The sequence below is a fragment of the Taurulus bubalis genome, assembly GCF_910589615.1.
Source record: "Taurulus bubalis genome assembly, chromosome: 1".
Taxonomy (NCBI): Eukaryota; Metazoa; Chordata; class Actinopteri; order Perciformes; family Cottidae; genus Taurulus; species Taurulus bubalis.
The window spans coordinates 2,943,484-2,958,928 of NC_136589.1; the positions used below are offsets into that span (position 1 = coordinate 2,943,484).

The following is a 15,445-nucleotide window of genomic DNA, read 5'->3' on the forward strand; positions in this document are numbered from 1 at the left end:
GCTCACTAACGGTTAAAGATAAACACATGAAAGTGAGTGAATGCATCCTAAACGTACGCTCCTGGAGCCTGATCTAAAACTAAAACCACCTACCAGGAAGAGATCCTCCTCAGCAGACCGGACCCGAGGCCGCCCTCCGGCCTGCTCGCCTCACCAGCCAGAGCTCCTGAGGACCAGAACTCCTGATGACCAGAGCTCCTGAGGACCAGAACTCCTGAGGACCAGAGTTAAGAGGACCAGAGCTCCTGAGGACCAGAGCCCCTGAGGACCAGAGCTCCTGAGGACCAGAGCCCCTGAGGACCAGAACTCCTGAGGACCAGAACTCCTGAGGACCAGAGCTCCTGAGGACCAGAACTCCTGAGGACCAGAACTCCTGAGGACCAGAGTTAAGAGGACCAGAACTCCTGAGGACCAGAGCTCCTGAGGACCAGAACTCCTGAGGACCAGAGCTCAGAGGACCAGAGCTCCTAAAGAACCAGAGCTCAGAGGACCAGAGCTCCTGAGGACCAGAGCTCCTAAGGACCAGAACTCCTGAGGACCAGAGCTCAGAGGACCAGAACTCCTGAGGACCAGAGCTCAGAGGACCAGAGCTCCTGAGGACCAGAGCTCCTAAGGACCAGAACTCCTGAGGACCAGAGCTCAGAGGACCAGAGCTCCTGAGGACCAGAACTCCTGAGGACCAGAGCTCAGAGGACCAGAGCTCCTGAGGACCAGCTGGTTGGACTGGTTTGAATGGTTTGAGCGTCTCTCTGAGCGTCAACGTTTCGACACCTCACTCACTTCCTGTTCCACTTCTCTTTCTTTCCGCTTGCGCTCTGTTGCGTCGCCTCACTCCCCGATGTGACACACTTGTGTGACGCTGTCATCAGCTGAAGGTTTCACAAGCTGTGGGTTTATTTTTTTTAAGTTTTTGAGTCGAGCATACAGCCGTGTACAGGATGACCCAGATGGAGGAACCCACCGTCTGAAACTGACATTCATGTTTGACATTTCATGTGTTTTGCAAGAGTTAACCAAGTTAAAAACATCCCAATGCCAACGCAAAGACTTTCTTTTGCACGAGTGGAAGCTGATACGATGTTCACTAGAGATTTAAACACTCTTCACCTGAATCTCTGATGCACATTCTCTTGAGAATAAAGCCGGGAAACAAAAAACAAAAGAGTCTGTTGTCGTCTTGATAAAGAAGCCAGAAGATCTTCGTTTATTCAACCACAAGCACGTCAGCATATAAACGCTAGTTCAGTGTGCGTCGTTATCAGCTACAGTAAAACCAAAAGAAGTGTTGGTTTCATGAAAAAGTGTCTCCATCCAAAAGCAAAAAATAAATTTTTGAATTTTTTTATTCACTTGATAAGACGCCGCCTCCCTCGTGCATGTTTTGCATGTTTTGCATGTTTCCTGACATGATGGAGTCTCTTGTTCAGCCCCGTTTGGTTCCAGTCCCGCTCATCGCTGCCCTCTGCTGGCCCGTTAGAGTCTAGAGAACTGAATGAGGTTCCTGTTGATCTCGGCCACGTTCCTGCAGCCTGGATCAGAGAAGCATGAACACGTCAGTCACCTCAGGAGGAACAGAACTGTGTTTTATTCATATTTAAAGCTCTGCTCACCCGATAACGCCATGGACAGACGGAACTCATCGTTTAAGATTTGCAGCACTTCCCTCACTCCATCCTCGCCCTGAAACATCACCCAGGACCGCATAAAAGATTAAAGACAACCTGAAACCACGTAATCCGTCTATAAGAGTGGTATTATCCCTGTTATGATCATATTCAGGTTATTGTGTACGTGCTCACGCACATGAACGGGTTATTCATGTCCGTGTGAACACACGTTTACTTACAGAAGGCTTTTCACTCATCGTCCCTCACAGTGGGGATGTGGTTGACTTTTGTTCTGTTTGCCAAATACGCAGCAAATGAAAATGTTGCTTTTATTATTGCGTTTAGACTCATCGGCTCTCTGATGCCGATGACTTTCAGGGATCAACTTTAGTGCGTGGAGAGAGGGGACATGTGGAGAGCGCCCACAGATCATGTGTCCCTTTAAATAAACCCGTGATGTGGTTGTAACCGCGGTCACGGCGCCTCACAGCGGTCGCTGTTACCTTGTATGCGAGGCCCCACACTGCCGGGCGGCCAATGAAAACACACTTGGCTCCCAGGGCCAGCGCCTTCAGCACGTCGCTTCCTGTCCGGATGCCCCCGTCCAGGTAGATCTCGATGCGGCCCTGCACCGTGTCCACGATCTCCGTCAGGGCGTCGATCTGGTCGACACACGGGTGATGTTTGTACGACACGTTAGCGCTTTTATTTTGAAAGAGGATCACCTACGCACATTTCGTGAAAAAAATAAATAAATAAATAAACTTATTTGCAAAAAAAAGATATGAAGCTGGAATCGGGAGACTATTAGCTTAGCTTAGCATACAGACTAGAAACGGAGGGAAACAGCTAGCTTGGTTCCGTCCGAAGGTCATGAAATCTTCCTTCCAGCACCTTCACTTTAACAGTTTATATCTTGTTTGTTTAAGGAGGTCGTGTGCTGCTCTACTTCCTCTGCACAGGAACTCAATGTGGCAACAAGAACCACAAAACCACTTCTGCTCCGACTGCTGCTTTCTGTTCACTTCAATGTTTATTACTACTGCTGCTTTCTGTTCACTTCTATGTTTTTTATACAGCTGTTTTCTGTTCACTTCAATGTTTATCACTACAGCTGTTTTCTGTTCACTTCTATGTTTATTACTACTGCTGCTTTCTGTTCACTTCAATGTTTATTACCACTGTTTCTTTCTGTTCACTTCAATGTTTATTACTACTGCTGCTTTCTGTTCACTTCTATGTTTATTATACAGCTGTTTTTTGTTCACTTCAATGTTTATCACTATAGCTGTTTTCTGTTCACTTCTGTTTATTACTACTGCTGCTTTCTGTTCACTTCAATGTTTATTACCACTGTTTCTTTCTGTTCACTTCAATGTTTATTACTACTGCTGCTTTCTGTTCACTTCTATGTTTATTATACAGCTGTGTTCTGTTCACTTCAATGTTTATTACCACTGTTTCTTTCTGTTCACTTCAATGTTTATTACTACTGCTGCTTTCTGTTCACTTCTATGTTTATTTTCTGTTCACTTCAATGTTTATTACTACTGCTGTTTTCTGTTCACTTCAATGTTTATTACTACTGCTGTTTCTTGTTCTATTACTACAACTATTATTGATCCTGTAGCTGGGCTGTGTTCTTGCCATCTGACATATATATATATATATAAATTTATTGACGTATATTTATACGCTGCCGTCTCCTTCTATAACCATTAGAAGCTAAATGCTCTGCAGTGGTTTATATGTATATATATACATACATATATATATATGTATATATATATATACATATATATGTATATATATATATATATACATATATATACATATATCTGTCGTACCGAGGCCGGGCCTCCGTCCAGCTGCCGGCCCCCGTGGTTGGACACGATGATGCCCTGCACGCCGTGCTCCACCGCCAGCTCGGCATCCTCCTTGGTGAGGATCCCCTTGATGATGATGGGCAGGCGGGTGATGGACTGCAGCCAGTACACGTCCTTCCAGCTGATGGACGGGTCCAAGGTGTTGGCCGGGATGCCGTACTCCTCCGCGGCCACGGCCTCTTGCTGGGGAGACCAGGTGCAACGCACAAGAGGGTCAACGACACGCACAACGGGCTCCACTGCTTCCAAAGTACTGTCATCTTAATGATGTCATCCTTAAGCCAACAATAAAGAAAAGTAGTTCTATGGAAGGGATGTTGTGTTTATCATTTTACATCTGATGTGACGGTACAAACTAAAAGAAAGGTGAACTCAACACAACCCCGAAGTCTAGACAACAGACAACAGAACTCTGTCTCTGTATCTATGCAGACGTCTTCATTGGCTCTTAAACTTTTCAAGAGCCAATGGCTTCAAGTCTACTGAGACTGTTTGAGAACAAAGAAACCGAAGAATCACAACTGGAAACAAGATATCGCACAACGATTTCTGCAGCAGGAAGACAGAATAGCAGAGGACAGATGCAGAGGTGCACACACACACACACTCACGCACACACACACTCACGCACACTCACACACACGCACACTCACACACAAACTCACGCACACACTCACACAAAGACTCACACACACACTCACACAAAGACTCACACACTAATGCACACACACAAAGACTCACGCACGCACACACTCATGCACACACTCACGCACACACACACTAATGCACACACACGCACACACACTCACGCACACACACACACTCATGCACACTCACTCACACACACAGTAACTCATGCACACACACACACTCATGTACACACACACACACACTCACACTCACACACACATTCCCTCAAGCACGCACACAACCGATCTCATGAGCCAACATGGCGGAGATAAAACACCACTTGGGTCTGAGTATTCACTCCTTTCTAGTCAACCCTTCTTTGTGTGGGATGGAACCGATGTCCTTCTCTAGCTCTGTTTTGTGTGTTCTGGTAAAGTTGGACTTCAGTCTCCTCTTCTCTCAATACTTTATGTTCCAGGTTCCTCGAGAACGTACCTGGAACCCTCCATCAAAGTCCTTAAACACTTACCTGGAACCCTCCATCAAAGTCCTTAAACACGTACCTGGAACCCTCCATCAAAGTCCTTAAACACGTACCTGGAACCCTCCATCAAAGTCCTTAAACACGTACCTGGAACCCTCCATCAAAGTCCCTAAACACGTACCTGGAACCCTCCATCAAAGTCCCTAAACACGTACCTGGAACCCTCCATCAAAGTCCTTAAACACGTACCTGGAACCCTCCATCAAAGTCCTTAAACACGTACCTGGAACCCTCCATCAAAGTCCTTAAACACGTACCTGGAACCCTCCATCAAAGTCCTTAAACACGTACCTGGAACCCTCCATCAAAGTCCCTAAACACGTACCTGGAACCCTCCATCAAAGTCCTTAAACACGTACCTGGAACCCTCCATCAAAGTCCTTAAACACGTACCTGGAACCCTCCATCAAAGTCCTTAAACACGTACCTGGAACCCTCCATCAAAGTCCCTAAACACGTACCTGGAACCCTCCATCAAAGTCCTTAAACACGTACCTGGAACCCTCCATCAAAGTCCCTAAACACGTACCTGGAACACTCCAGTCCTTAAACACGTACCTGGAACACTCCAGTCCTTAAACACGTACCTGGAACCCTCCATCAAAGTCCTTAAACAAGTACCTGGAACACTCCGTCAAAGTCCCTAAACACGTACCTGGAACCCTCCATCAAAGTCCTTAAACAAGTACCTGGAACACTCCGTCAAAGTTCTTGACCTTGAGGTGCGGCGGCAGCTTGAACTGGTTGCGGATGTCGTTGCGGCGCTTGCCGGTGTACGGCACGTCCACGGTGAGCACCAGCGCCTTGTAGCCCAGCGCCTCCACGCGGTGCACGATCTGCTCCGACAGCTTCCGGTCCCGGTACACGTACAGCTGGAACCAGCGGTAGCCGCCCGGCGCCGCCGCCACGATCTCCTCCACCGAGCAGGTGGAGTACGTGCTGGTGATGTAGCAGGTGTTCAGCGCCTCGGTGGCTGTGGGGACGAGGAGGAGGAGGAGGAGGAGGAGGAGGAGGAGGAGGAGGAGGAGGAGTTACTCTCTGACACGCAGAAGGTCACACATTCTGACCAGTGGGTTTCCATGACTTTAAACCAAATGTCCATGACAAACATTTAGTGAAGTCTGGGTGTAAAGAGTAAAAAGTGAGTAAACGTAGTATTTAAACTAACAATGAGAACACAAAGCATACAGTAAACCTTAAATGACTCAAATGAATGAGACAATAGTTTGATGAAAAGAATAAACATTTATATAGATGCCTGTATGTATGCCTGCTTATATTTTGAGTCTTTCTTTTAAAAGCATATTCATTATTTCAAACTCAGCGTAAATGAACGACATGAACACATGAATATAACACATTTACATGAACACATGAATATAACACATTTACATGAACACATGAATATAACACATTTACATGACTTTTACTAAACTTTTGGGGTTTTATTTTTTTCAAGGACTTTTCCAGGCCTGGAAATAACCATTTTAAAACTCCATGACTTTTCCAGGTTTTCCATGAGCGTAAGAACCCTGCAGAAGGTCACGGGGTCATTGGTTCTGGGTTCGACTCCCACTCACCCCGCGCGGTGGCCACCTCTCCCTCGTGCCAGGCCAGGCAGTGGAAGGCTGTGGGCGCGATGCCGACCGGAAAGGCGATTTCCGTCCCCTGCACCGTGGTCCGGGTGTCGCTCACCGACACGTCGCGCAGGATGCGAGGCCTCAGGCGGATCCTGGATGGGAAGCACGGGGAAACGTTTAAAAACGTCACAGGGCCGGAGGGTTCGGGTCCCAGCTGGAGTCCAGTCCGGCAAAACAAAACCTGTTTCATGGAACCAAATCAAAGCATTGCAGGATCTTAATAAATAAAGATCCTTGAGATGACAAGTTTCCCCACAGCTCCGAGCTTGAGATCATCTTTGCGAGATGCAACCCAACCTGTATTCCTGCAGGAGGAGATTTATGGGATGTCTAACCTGATCCCCAAACGCACAAACAGATCCTCCTTAGTAACAGAGCCATCACAGTATTTTAGTCTTTATGGAGACATTAGGAAACTTGACAGGAAATCTTCTGACAGGATAAAAATCATGACCTTGTGTTTTCGTCCCATCGGTAATGCAACCTTCAAACCAGTTCCTCATTCCCAGCAGGTGGTGCAGCACCAGTGCAGGACCAGCAGCGGCTAAAGTGTAACTTTATATAAATGAGGCACATTCACACAAAGTGTAAAAACAGAAACCAGTTACAGCCGCCTGAAGTCTCTCTGCAGGCCGTGTCCCTGATCTTAGATGATGTTATTCAGTGCACACATATACGGCGTATTTGAGGTGACATTGAACGTCTCACTGCACCTTTTGTAAGCCAGCAGGTTGTCGTCCCGCGTGCAGCACTCGTCCGCTCCGGCTGCGTAATAATCCCAGGTGGCCTTGGAGAGATGCTCCTTGGCATACTCCTCGAAGTCCGTCAGGCACACCATCGCCATCTCTGCACAGCGACCTCCCTCTCTGAGGAGACAGAGGGTCACCGTGACGACGACACATCGTAGCATCTCCTCATCAGACATGTTGGAGACGAGCATGTACCTGGAGTCAGCACTCAAATGTCTATTGACTCTCACATTTTGTCTTTTTTGGCATGAAATCTAATTGAAACCCTCGTACACACATACATGCATACACACATACATGCATACACACATATATGCATACACACATACATGCATACACACATATATGCATACATGCATACATGCATACACACATACATGCATACACACATATATGCATACACACATACATGCATACACACATATATGCATACACACATATATGCATACATGCATACACACATACATGCATACACACATACATGCATACACACATATATGCATACACACATACATGCATACACACATATATGCATACATGCATACATGCATACACACATACATGCATACACACATATATGCATACACACATACATGCATACACACATATATGCATACACACATACATGCATACATGCATACACACATACATGCATACACACATATATGCATACACACATATATGCATACATGCATACATGCATACACACATACACACATACATGCATACACACATACACACATACATGCATACACACATATATGCATACATGCATACATGCATACACACATACACACATACACACATACATGCATACACACATACACACATACATGCATACACACATACATGCATACACACATATATGCATACATGCATACATGCATACACACATACACACATACATGCATACACACATACACACATACATGCATACACACATACATGCATACACACATATATGCATACATGCATACATGCATACACACATACACACATACACACATACATGCATACACACATACACACATACATGCATACACACATACATGCATACACACATATATGCATACATGCATACATGCATACACACATACACATACACACATACATGCATACACACATACACACATACATGCATACACACATACATGCATACACACATACATGCATACATGCATACACACATACACACATACACACATACATGCATACACACATACACATACATGCATACACGCAGACATGCATACACTCATACATGCATACACGCATACACACACATGCATACACGCATACACACATACATGCATACAGTTATACATGCATACACGCATACACACACACATACACGCATACACACATACACGCATACACACACACATACACGCATACACACATACACGCATACACGCATACACACATACATGCATACACACAGACATGCATATACACATACATGCATATACACATACATGCATACAGTTATACATGCATACACGCATACACACACACATACACGCATACACACATACATGTATACACGCATACACACATACATGCATACACACAGACATGCATACACACATACATGCATATACACATACATGCATACACACAGACATGCATATACACATACATGCATACACACAGACATGCATACACACATACATGCATATACACATACATGCATACACACATACACACATACATGCATACACACAGACATGCATACACACATACATGCATATACACATACATGCATACACACATACACACATACATGCATACACACAGACATGCATACACACATACATGCATATACACATACATGCATACACACATACATGCATACACACATACACACATACATGCATACACACAGACATGCATACACACAGACATGCATACACACATACATGCATATACACATACATGCATACACACATACACACATACATGCATACACGCATACATGCATACACGCATACATGCATACAAGCATACACGCATACACGCAGACATGCATACACACATACATGCATACACGCATACATGCATACACGCATACATGCATACATGCATACAAGCATACATGCATACACGCAGACATGCATACACACATACATGCATACATGCATACATGCATACATACATACATGCATACATGCATACACGCATACATGCATACACACATACATGCATACACACATACATGCATACATGTGTACGAGATAAAAAACACATGCAAACACGCACACACACACGCAAACACACAGGCACACGCAAACACACAGGCACACGCAAACACACAAGCACACGCAAACATGCACACACATGCACACTCACGCACACACCGTTCTTCCATACACTGAATATATGATGTTTTGCTGGCTTGTGTCTCATTGTTTTGTCGTCCTCTTAGTGTTATGTCTATGTATTGTCTTTTTTCTTACAATAAAAAAATAAAATAAACATAATGTAAAACATGATCAGTTATATGTTTCCAGTCACGGCTCTCCCTCCTCCGTCATCTGGAAACTGGATTTGTCGTTTTGTGAGACAAATAGCTGCAGGATCCAACTGCTAGAAAACAAACTTTAAATGCAAAGACGTTGAGCTTCATGACTCAATCTGTCATGAGCTCACATGTCATCAGCTCACATGTCATGAGCTCACATGTCATGAGCTCACATGTCATGAGGTCACATGACATAAGCTCACATGACATGAGGTCACATGTCATGAGCTCACATGTCATGAGCTCACATGTCATGAGCTCACATGTCATGAGCTCACATGTCATGACCTCACATGTCATGAGCTCACATGTCATGACCTCACATGTCATGACCTCACATGTCATGAGCTCACATGTCATCAGCTCACATGTCATGAGCTCACATGTCATGAGCTCACATGTCATGACCTCACATGTCATGAGCTCACATGTCATGACCTCACATGTCATGAGGTCACATGACATGAGCTCACATGTCATGAGCTCACATGTCATCAGCTCACATGTCATGAGCTCACATGTCATGAGCTCACATGTCATGAGGTCACATGACATAAGCTCACATGACATGAGGTCACATGTCATGAGCTCACATGTCATGAGCTCACATGTCATGAGCTCACATGTCATGACCTCACATGTCATGAGCTCACATGTCATGACCTCACATGTCATGAGCTCACATGTCATGACCTCACATGTCATGACCTCACATGTCATGAGCTCACATGTCATGACCTCACATGTCATGAGCTCACATGTCATGAGGTCACATGACATGAGCTCACATGTCATGACCTCACATGTCATGACCTCACATGTCATGAGCTCACATGTCATGAGGTCACATGACATGAGCTCACATGTCATGACCTCACATGTCATGACCTCACATGTCATGACCTCACATGTCATGACCTCACATGTCATGACCTCACATGTCATGAGCTCACATGTCATGAGGTCACATGACATGAGCTCACATGTCATGACCTCACATGTCATGACCTCACATGTCATGACCTCACATGTCATGACCTCACATGTCATGACCTCACATGACATGAGCTCACATGTCATGACGCCATGGAGGACGGGTGTTGCATCATCAGCTCCTCACTGAGGATGACCTCGTCCTCCATGAACTCACCACTCTGACATCTGAGCGAGTTACAAAACGACTTTTTGAGAGAAAACGACTAGTTTCCTCTCCTTCGGTGTGAAACAGAGACGAGTCCGCGTGGCCGCGTGGAGCCTTTGTGCCGGTCGGGATCAAACCCCCGAGCCTCTGTGAAAGCCCGCTGGGTGACCCCAGGGTGACCTCTGTGCTCTCATTGTGTTCACCAGCTGGAAATGTGCTGATGGCGACTCCGGCTATACGCGATATAATGACTAGCGGGCCAGAGAGAGCGTGTGTACGAGAGGCCCACACACACACACACACACACACACACACACACACACACACACACACACACAACTGGAGAACATTTGGTCAGACCGTTGCGATACCACAGTGTAAAGATGAAAATATTCCATTACAAGTAAATACATGTCAAATACATGGTTTAAAGAGTATGTCAAAATTGTTATATAATAGGAATTAAATAATTTCACTTAATAAAGTTCTTATCCACTTTTTCTTAAGCTTTTTTTTATTTTTTCCCTGGGAGATTTGGGGAGCTGGTTTCTTTTTTAATATTATTTTATAATTACATTTTTAAAATGTTAAAAAACAATTACATTATTTAAAATGAATACAATATATTTAACATGTAAAATTGGACAGCAGGGGGAGGCAGGTACTAAAACAGAAGTACAAAAAAATAAGATTTTTAAATAGAAAATTGTAGTTATAACAACAAAAACTATATCAATACAACCACCATGTCTAGTGGGAACTCTGGGATCTATACCTACAACAGGTATACGTTCATTTAAAAAAGCTACAAATAAATAAATATATATATAATAGAAAAGTTGAATGAACTCTATCTGGACAGGCAGATGATGTCACAGACCTTGATGATGTCACAGACCTTGATCAGCTGTTAACTAACACACCTTTACAGCTGAGTCCTCCTCTCAGTCGGCTCAACGTTCACAGGTGAGAGACGTCAGGTGGTTTTAGGTTCTCATAAGTTCTCACGTTAATAAGTAAGGAAAGGAAGGAAGGGATGAAGGGATCCAACCGGAGACCAACTGACGCTGCGGTGCCTTCAGGGAGGCTTGGATATTACCACTTTGTATTTATATACTTCACTGTTTTATAATATAATGGAAATGATATTATAATTATAATACTAACAGCTGTTGTTGTGTGTAAACTGTACTACCTTTATAAAAGTATTTTCCGTGTTAAAGGAAGAGGACGTTTTACTCACCGATTACAAATGTTCATTCTCTCTCAGCAGAACTTCTTCTCTCTGGACCGACTCATAACCTGGAACGCAAACACAAAGTACCATCAGCGATACTCCTAGTACTCCTAGTACTCCTAGTACTACTGCTTCCACAAAGCATGTACCATCAAACTAATACAACTAGCACTGCTGCTGTAATAATAACCCAATAACTTGCACTATTTCACGTCCTAATGAGTAAAAAAACAGAATGAGAAACGCAGCGTTGTTGGAGGGAGATGATATCTTTATTGACTATGTTTATGGAATTGTTGTACTTTTAAAGATTAATACTACAACCTCAAATATTCATTTCCCTAATGCAAGAAACTGCTATTATTATGTTTACTGCAACGAGTACTTCTACCACAACTACTATAAATACTACCTCCAGTTTAAAGGCCCTATATATACAAATCACCAACCCTGCACACTTCTACTCCTAAAGTACACAGAGTACTACAACACAGCAGATGTACGTGCTGCAATATATTTGACATATTATGTATATATTCTTAGAGTTAGAGTTAGATTTGAAACATATTGATAAGAAGGCAAACATATGTGTGTGTGTGTGTGTGTGTGTGTGTGTGTGTGTGTGTGTGTGTGTGTGTCTATGTGGGAATGTATGTGTACATTTATGTTTATTTGTATGTTTTGTAAACTTGTGTCCGTTTTTATTTAATAGCCTGAAGCACTTTGCAATCGCTGATTTTGATAAGTTATATAAATAAACTTTAACATTATTTATTATTATTATTTATTTCCCAGTGAACTTTCAGGCGACGTAGTACTACAGTACATGCACATATACTGTAGTACAGTACATATACTGTAGTACATGTACATGTACATGTACTGTAGTACATGTACATGTACTGTGACACTAGAGGGCAGTGCAGCGCTGAAGGAACGTCTGCTCTGAAGCAACATGAAGAAAACATGACGCAGGCCTGTTACTGTAGTACACAGTGTACACTACACAGAGTACTACACCGTGTACTGCGTGTACTACACGTAGGTTACACTAGAATCAGAAGTACATTTAACCCAAAAGGGATTTACTTTGAGGTATTTGGTTCAAAACATAAACATAGTCGGGTAAAAAGAGATACAAAATACAAATAAATAAAGTAAAAGTACAATGAAAACATGGAAAAACACCAAACAAATATGTACAATATATATGAATTAGAATAGAATCAGTGTAGAAGTAAATTACAGAAACAAGAAATACATGCTGTAAAAATATGTACAACATTATCTGAATTGAAATGATGTGAAAAAGTACTATAGAAGCTGCTTAGAAGAACATTACGAGAAAAGGACAAAAGTATATAAATACATGTACAATATATCTGGATTGAAATGAAAGTTTTATATTAAAATAATTGCTTTAAATATGTTAAATAAATCTGAACTCAAATTAAAGCCATACAGAAGAACATTACCAAAGAAAAGGAATAATTACTCTAACACATATGTATATATATCTGAATTAACATGAACGATGTATGAACATTACAGTTAAATAAAAAGATGTTTGAGGTAAACATTTTTAATTTAACTATATTTCTGTATTTAAGAAAATAGTTCTAATTATAAAACACATGTAACATAATATTTGAACTCTCACATGTGTAATTTAGCAGGAACGTTCTGCTTTTAAATACATAAATAAACTTGTTTATGATATTTACGTGAAGAAGAAGAAGAGTTTAACTTACTGCTGTCTGTTGGTTTGTGTGTGTGATGAATGAGAGCCTCTGTGAAAGCAGCACATTGTCCAGGTGGGCTTCTAGAATACCTGGTGTGTGTGTGTGTGTGTGTGTGTGTGTGTGTGTGTGTGTGTGTGTGTGTGTGTGTGTGTGAAGCTTCAGCCAGCTTCTGTTAGAGGCTGATACGTGTTGGTGAATGTTTACCTGATGGAACGTGTAACAGGTGAACGGTAGAATCTGATAAAGAGAAGGAAGAGAGTCTTACGTTCAGCTGAGCGTTGTTTGTGTTGTTTGTCTTCACCTGAGCGTTGTTTGTGTTGTTTGTCTTCACCTGAGCGTTGTTTGTGTTGTTTGTCTTCCCCTGAGCGTTGTTTGTCTTCGGCAGGCCTCTGGTGTAGGTTCCTCTCTCATTTGACAGCTCGTGTCACAGGGCAGCTCCGCCCATTGTGGCTCAACACCAGCTAACCATCTCGTCAGCACTCTGAATCCTGGCCTCTCTCTCTCTCTCTCACTCACTCTCTGCCTCTCTCTCTCTCTTTTCATCTCTCTCCCTGTGTGCCGAAAAAACAAAAGTTCAACCTGTTTGTAGCGACAGACTCTTCTCCTTCCTCCCTTCTATCCTCTTTCCTTCCATCCACCTCGCTTCACCTTCCTTTCCTTCCATCCACCTCGCTTCACCTTCCCTCCTTCCCTTTTTTCGTCTCCTCCTCCTGCAAACCTTTGTCCTCTCTTTGTTTTTGATATTCCTAAACGTCATGAACGTTGTTTTACAGCCGACGTCATAACCGACGTGTGTGTGTGTGCACGTGTGTGCATGTATGTGTGTGCATGTGTGTGTGTGCATATGTTTGTGCATGTGTGTGTGTGCATGTGTACATGTGTGTGCATGTGTGTGTGCATATGTGTGTGCATGTGTGTGTGCATATGTGTGTGCATGTGTGTGTACATGTGTGTGCATGTATGTGTGTGCATGTGTGTGTGCATGTATGTGTACATGTGTGTGCATGTATGTGTACGCATGTGTGTGTGCATGTGTGTGTGCATATGTGTGTGCATGTATGTGTGCATGTAAGTGTGCATGTGTGTGTGCATATGTGTGTGCATGTATGTGTGCATGTATGTGTGCATATGTGTGTGCATGTATGTGTGTGCATGTGTGTATGCATGTGTGTGTGTGTGCATGTGTGTGTGTGCACGTGTTGCAACAGAAGTGGTGTTCTGCCCGCAAGTCCTTTGGACGAGTTAATAATCTCTAAACTGAGTTCAAACAGTTCCAGCATCAATATCTTTGGTTTGTTTCTCCTCTGAGACGTGATGACGTCATCTTGATGATTTAAAAACACGGATCGACAGTTTTACCCATTTTTTGACATTTAGAGAACAAACAAAACCCAATTAATTGAGAAATGAATTGTCAGATTAAGCACATTCTGAGCATCTGTCTTCGAGGACTTAAAAGCTTTTAAAGCTAAATAAACACTATTTACATAACTAACCCAAAGCGTGAATGGCTGCCATTAATGTCAGCTGGCTCATATGAAAGAGTCTGATCTGATCCAATATAAGAGACAAAGGCTGCAGAGAAAAACATATTTGTGAGAGAGACTCTGGAAACGTCAAAGTCGTGAAGTGAGTGTGGACCCGACAGGTGTTTTGAGGGTCTGAACATATACAACACAGATGTCCCGACCTTTGATATCAGCAGCTTGTTGTGATAGGGTCTCTGCCCGTGAGTGACGGATCGATGG

The 15,445-nt window shown here is 43.2% G+C and overlaps 2 protein-coding genes across 2 annotated transcripts in view; both read right to left on the reverse strand.

Annotated features, from left to right (window-relative positions):
* The window catches only part of LOC306748920 (kelch-like protein 9), a 15,789-nt gene extending 15,689 nt beyond the window's left edge, over positions 1 to 100 (reverse strand). The window contains exon 1 of the mRNA XM_079232153.1: positions 94 to 100. The gene's annotated coding sequence lies outside the window, so the exon portion shown is untranslated. The remainder of the gene's footprint in view (positions 1 to 93) is intronic.
* A 1,090-nt stretch (positions 101 to 1,190) lies between these two features.
* On the reverse strand, positions 1,191 to 14,008 carry hao2 (hydroxyacid oxidase 2 (long chain)). The gene is made up of 9 exons (XM_079215903.1): positions 13,963 to 14,008; positions 11,962 to 12,020; positions 7,021 to 7,173; positions 6,248 to 6,399; positions 5,357 to 5,640; positions 3,455 to 3,676; positions 2,111 to 2,269; positions 1,611 to 1,680; positions 1,191 to 1,529 (listed from the first exon to the last, which is right to left on the reverse strand). The coding sequence occupies exons 2-9, from the start codon at positions 11,976 to 11,978 to the stop codon at positions 1,474 to 1,476; spliced, it is 1,113 nt and encodes a 370-aa protein (XP_079072029.1). The 5' UTR covers positions 11,979 to 12,020; positions 13,963 to 14,008; the 3' UTR covers positions 1,191 to 1,473.
* Positions 14,009 to 15,445: the final 1,437 nt, after the last annotated feature.

What these genes read in the sequence shown, in the direction of transcription:
- hao2 (XM_079215903.1), bottom strand. An exon ending in AGAGGTGGCCACCGCGCGGG is followed by an intron (nt 5,641 to 6,247) that starts GTGAGTGGGAGT and finishes TCGTCCCCACAG; the next exon opens with CCACCGAGGCGCTGAACACC. An exon ending in TCTGTCCATGGCGTTATCGG is followed by an intron (nt 1,530 to 1,610) that starts GTGAGCAGAGCT and finishes TCTCTGATCCAG; the next exon opens with GCTGCAGGAACGTGGCCGAG.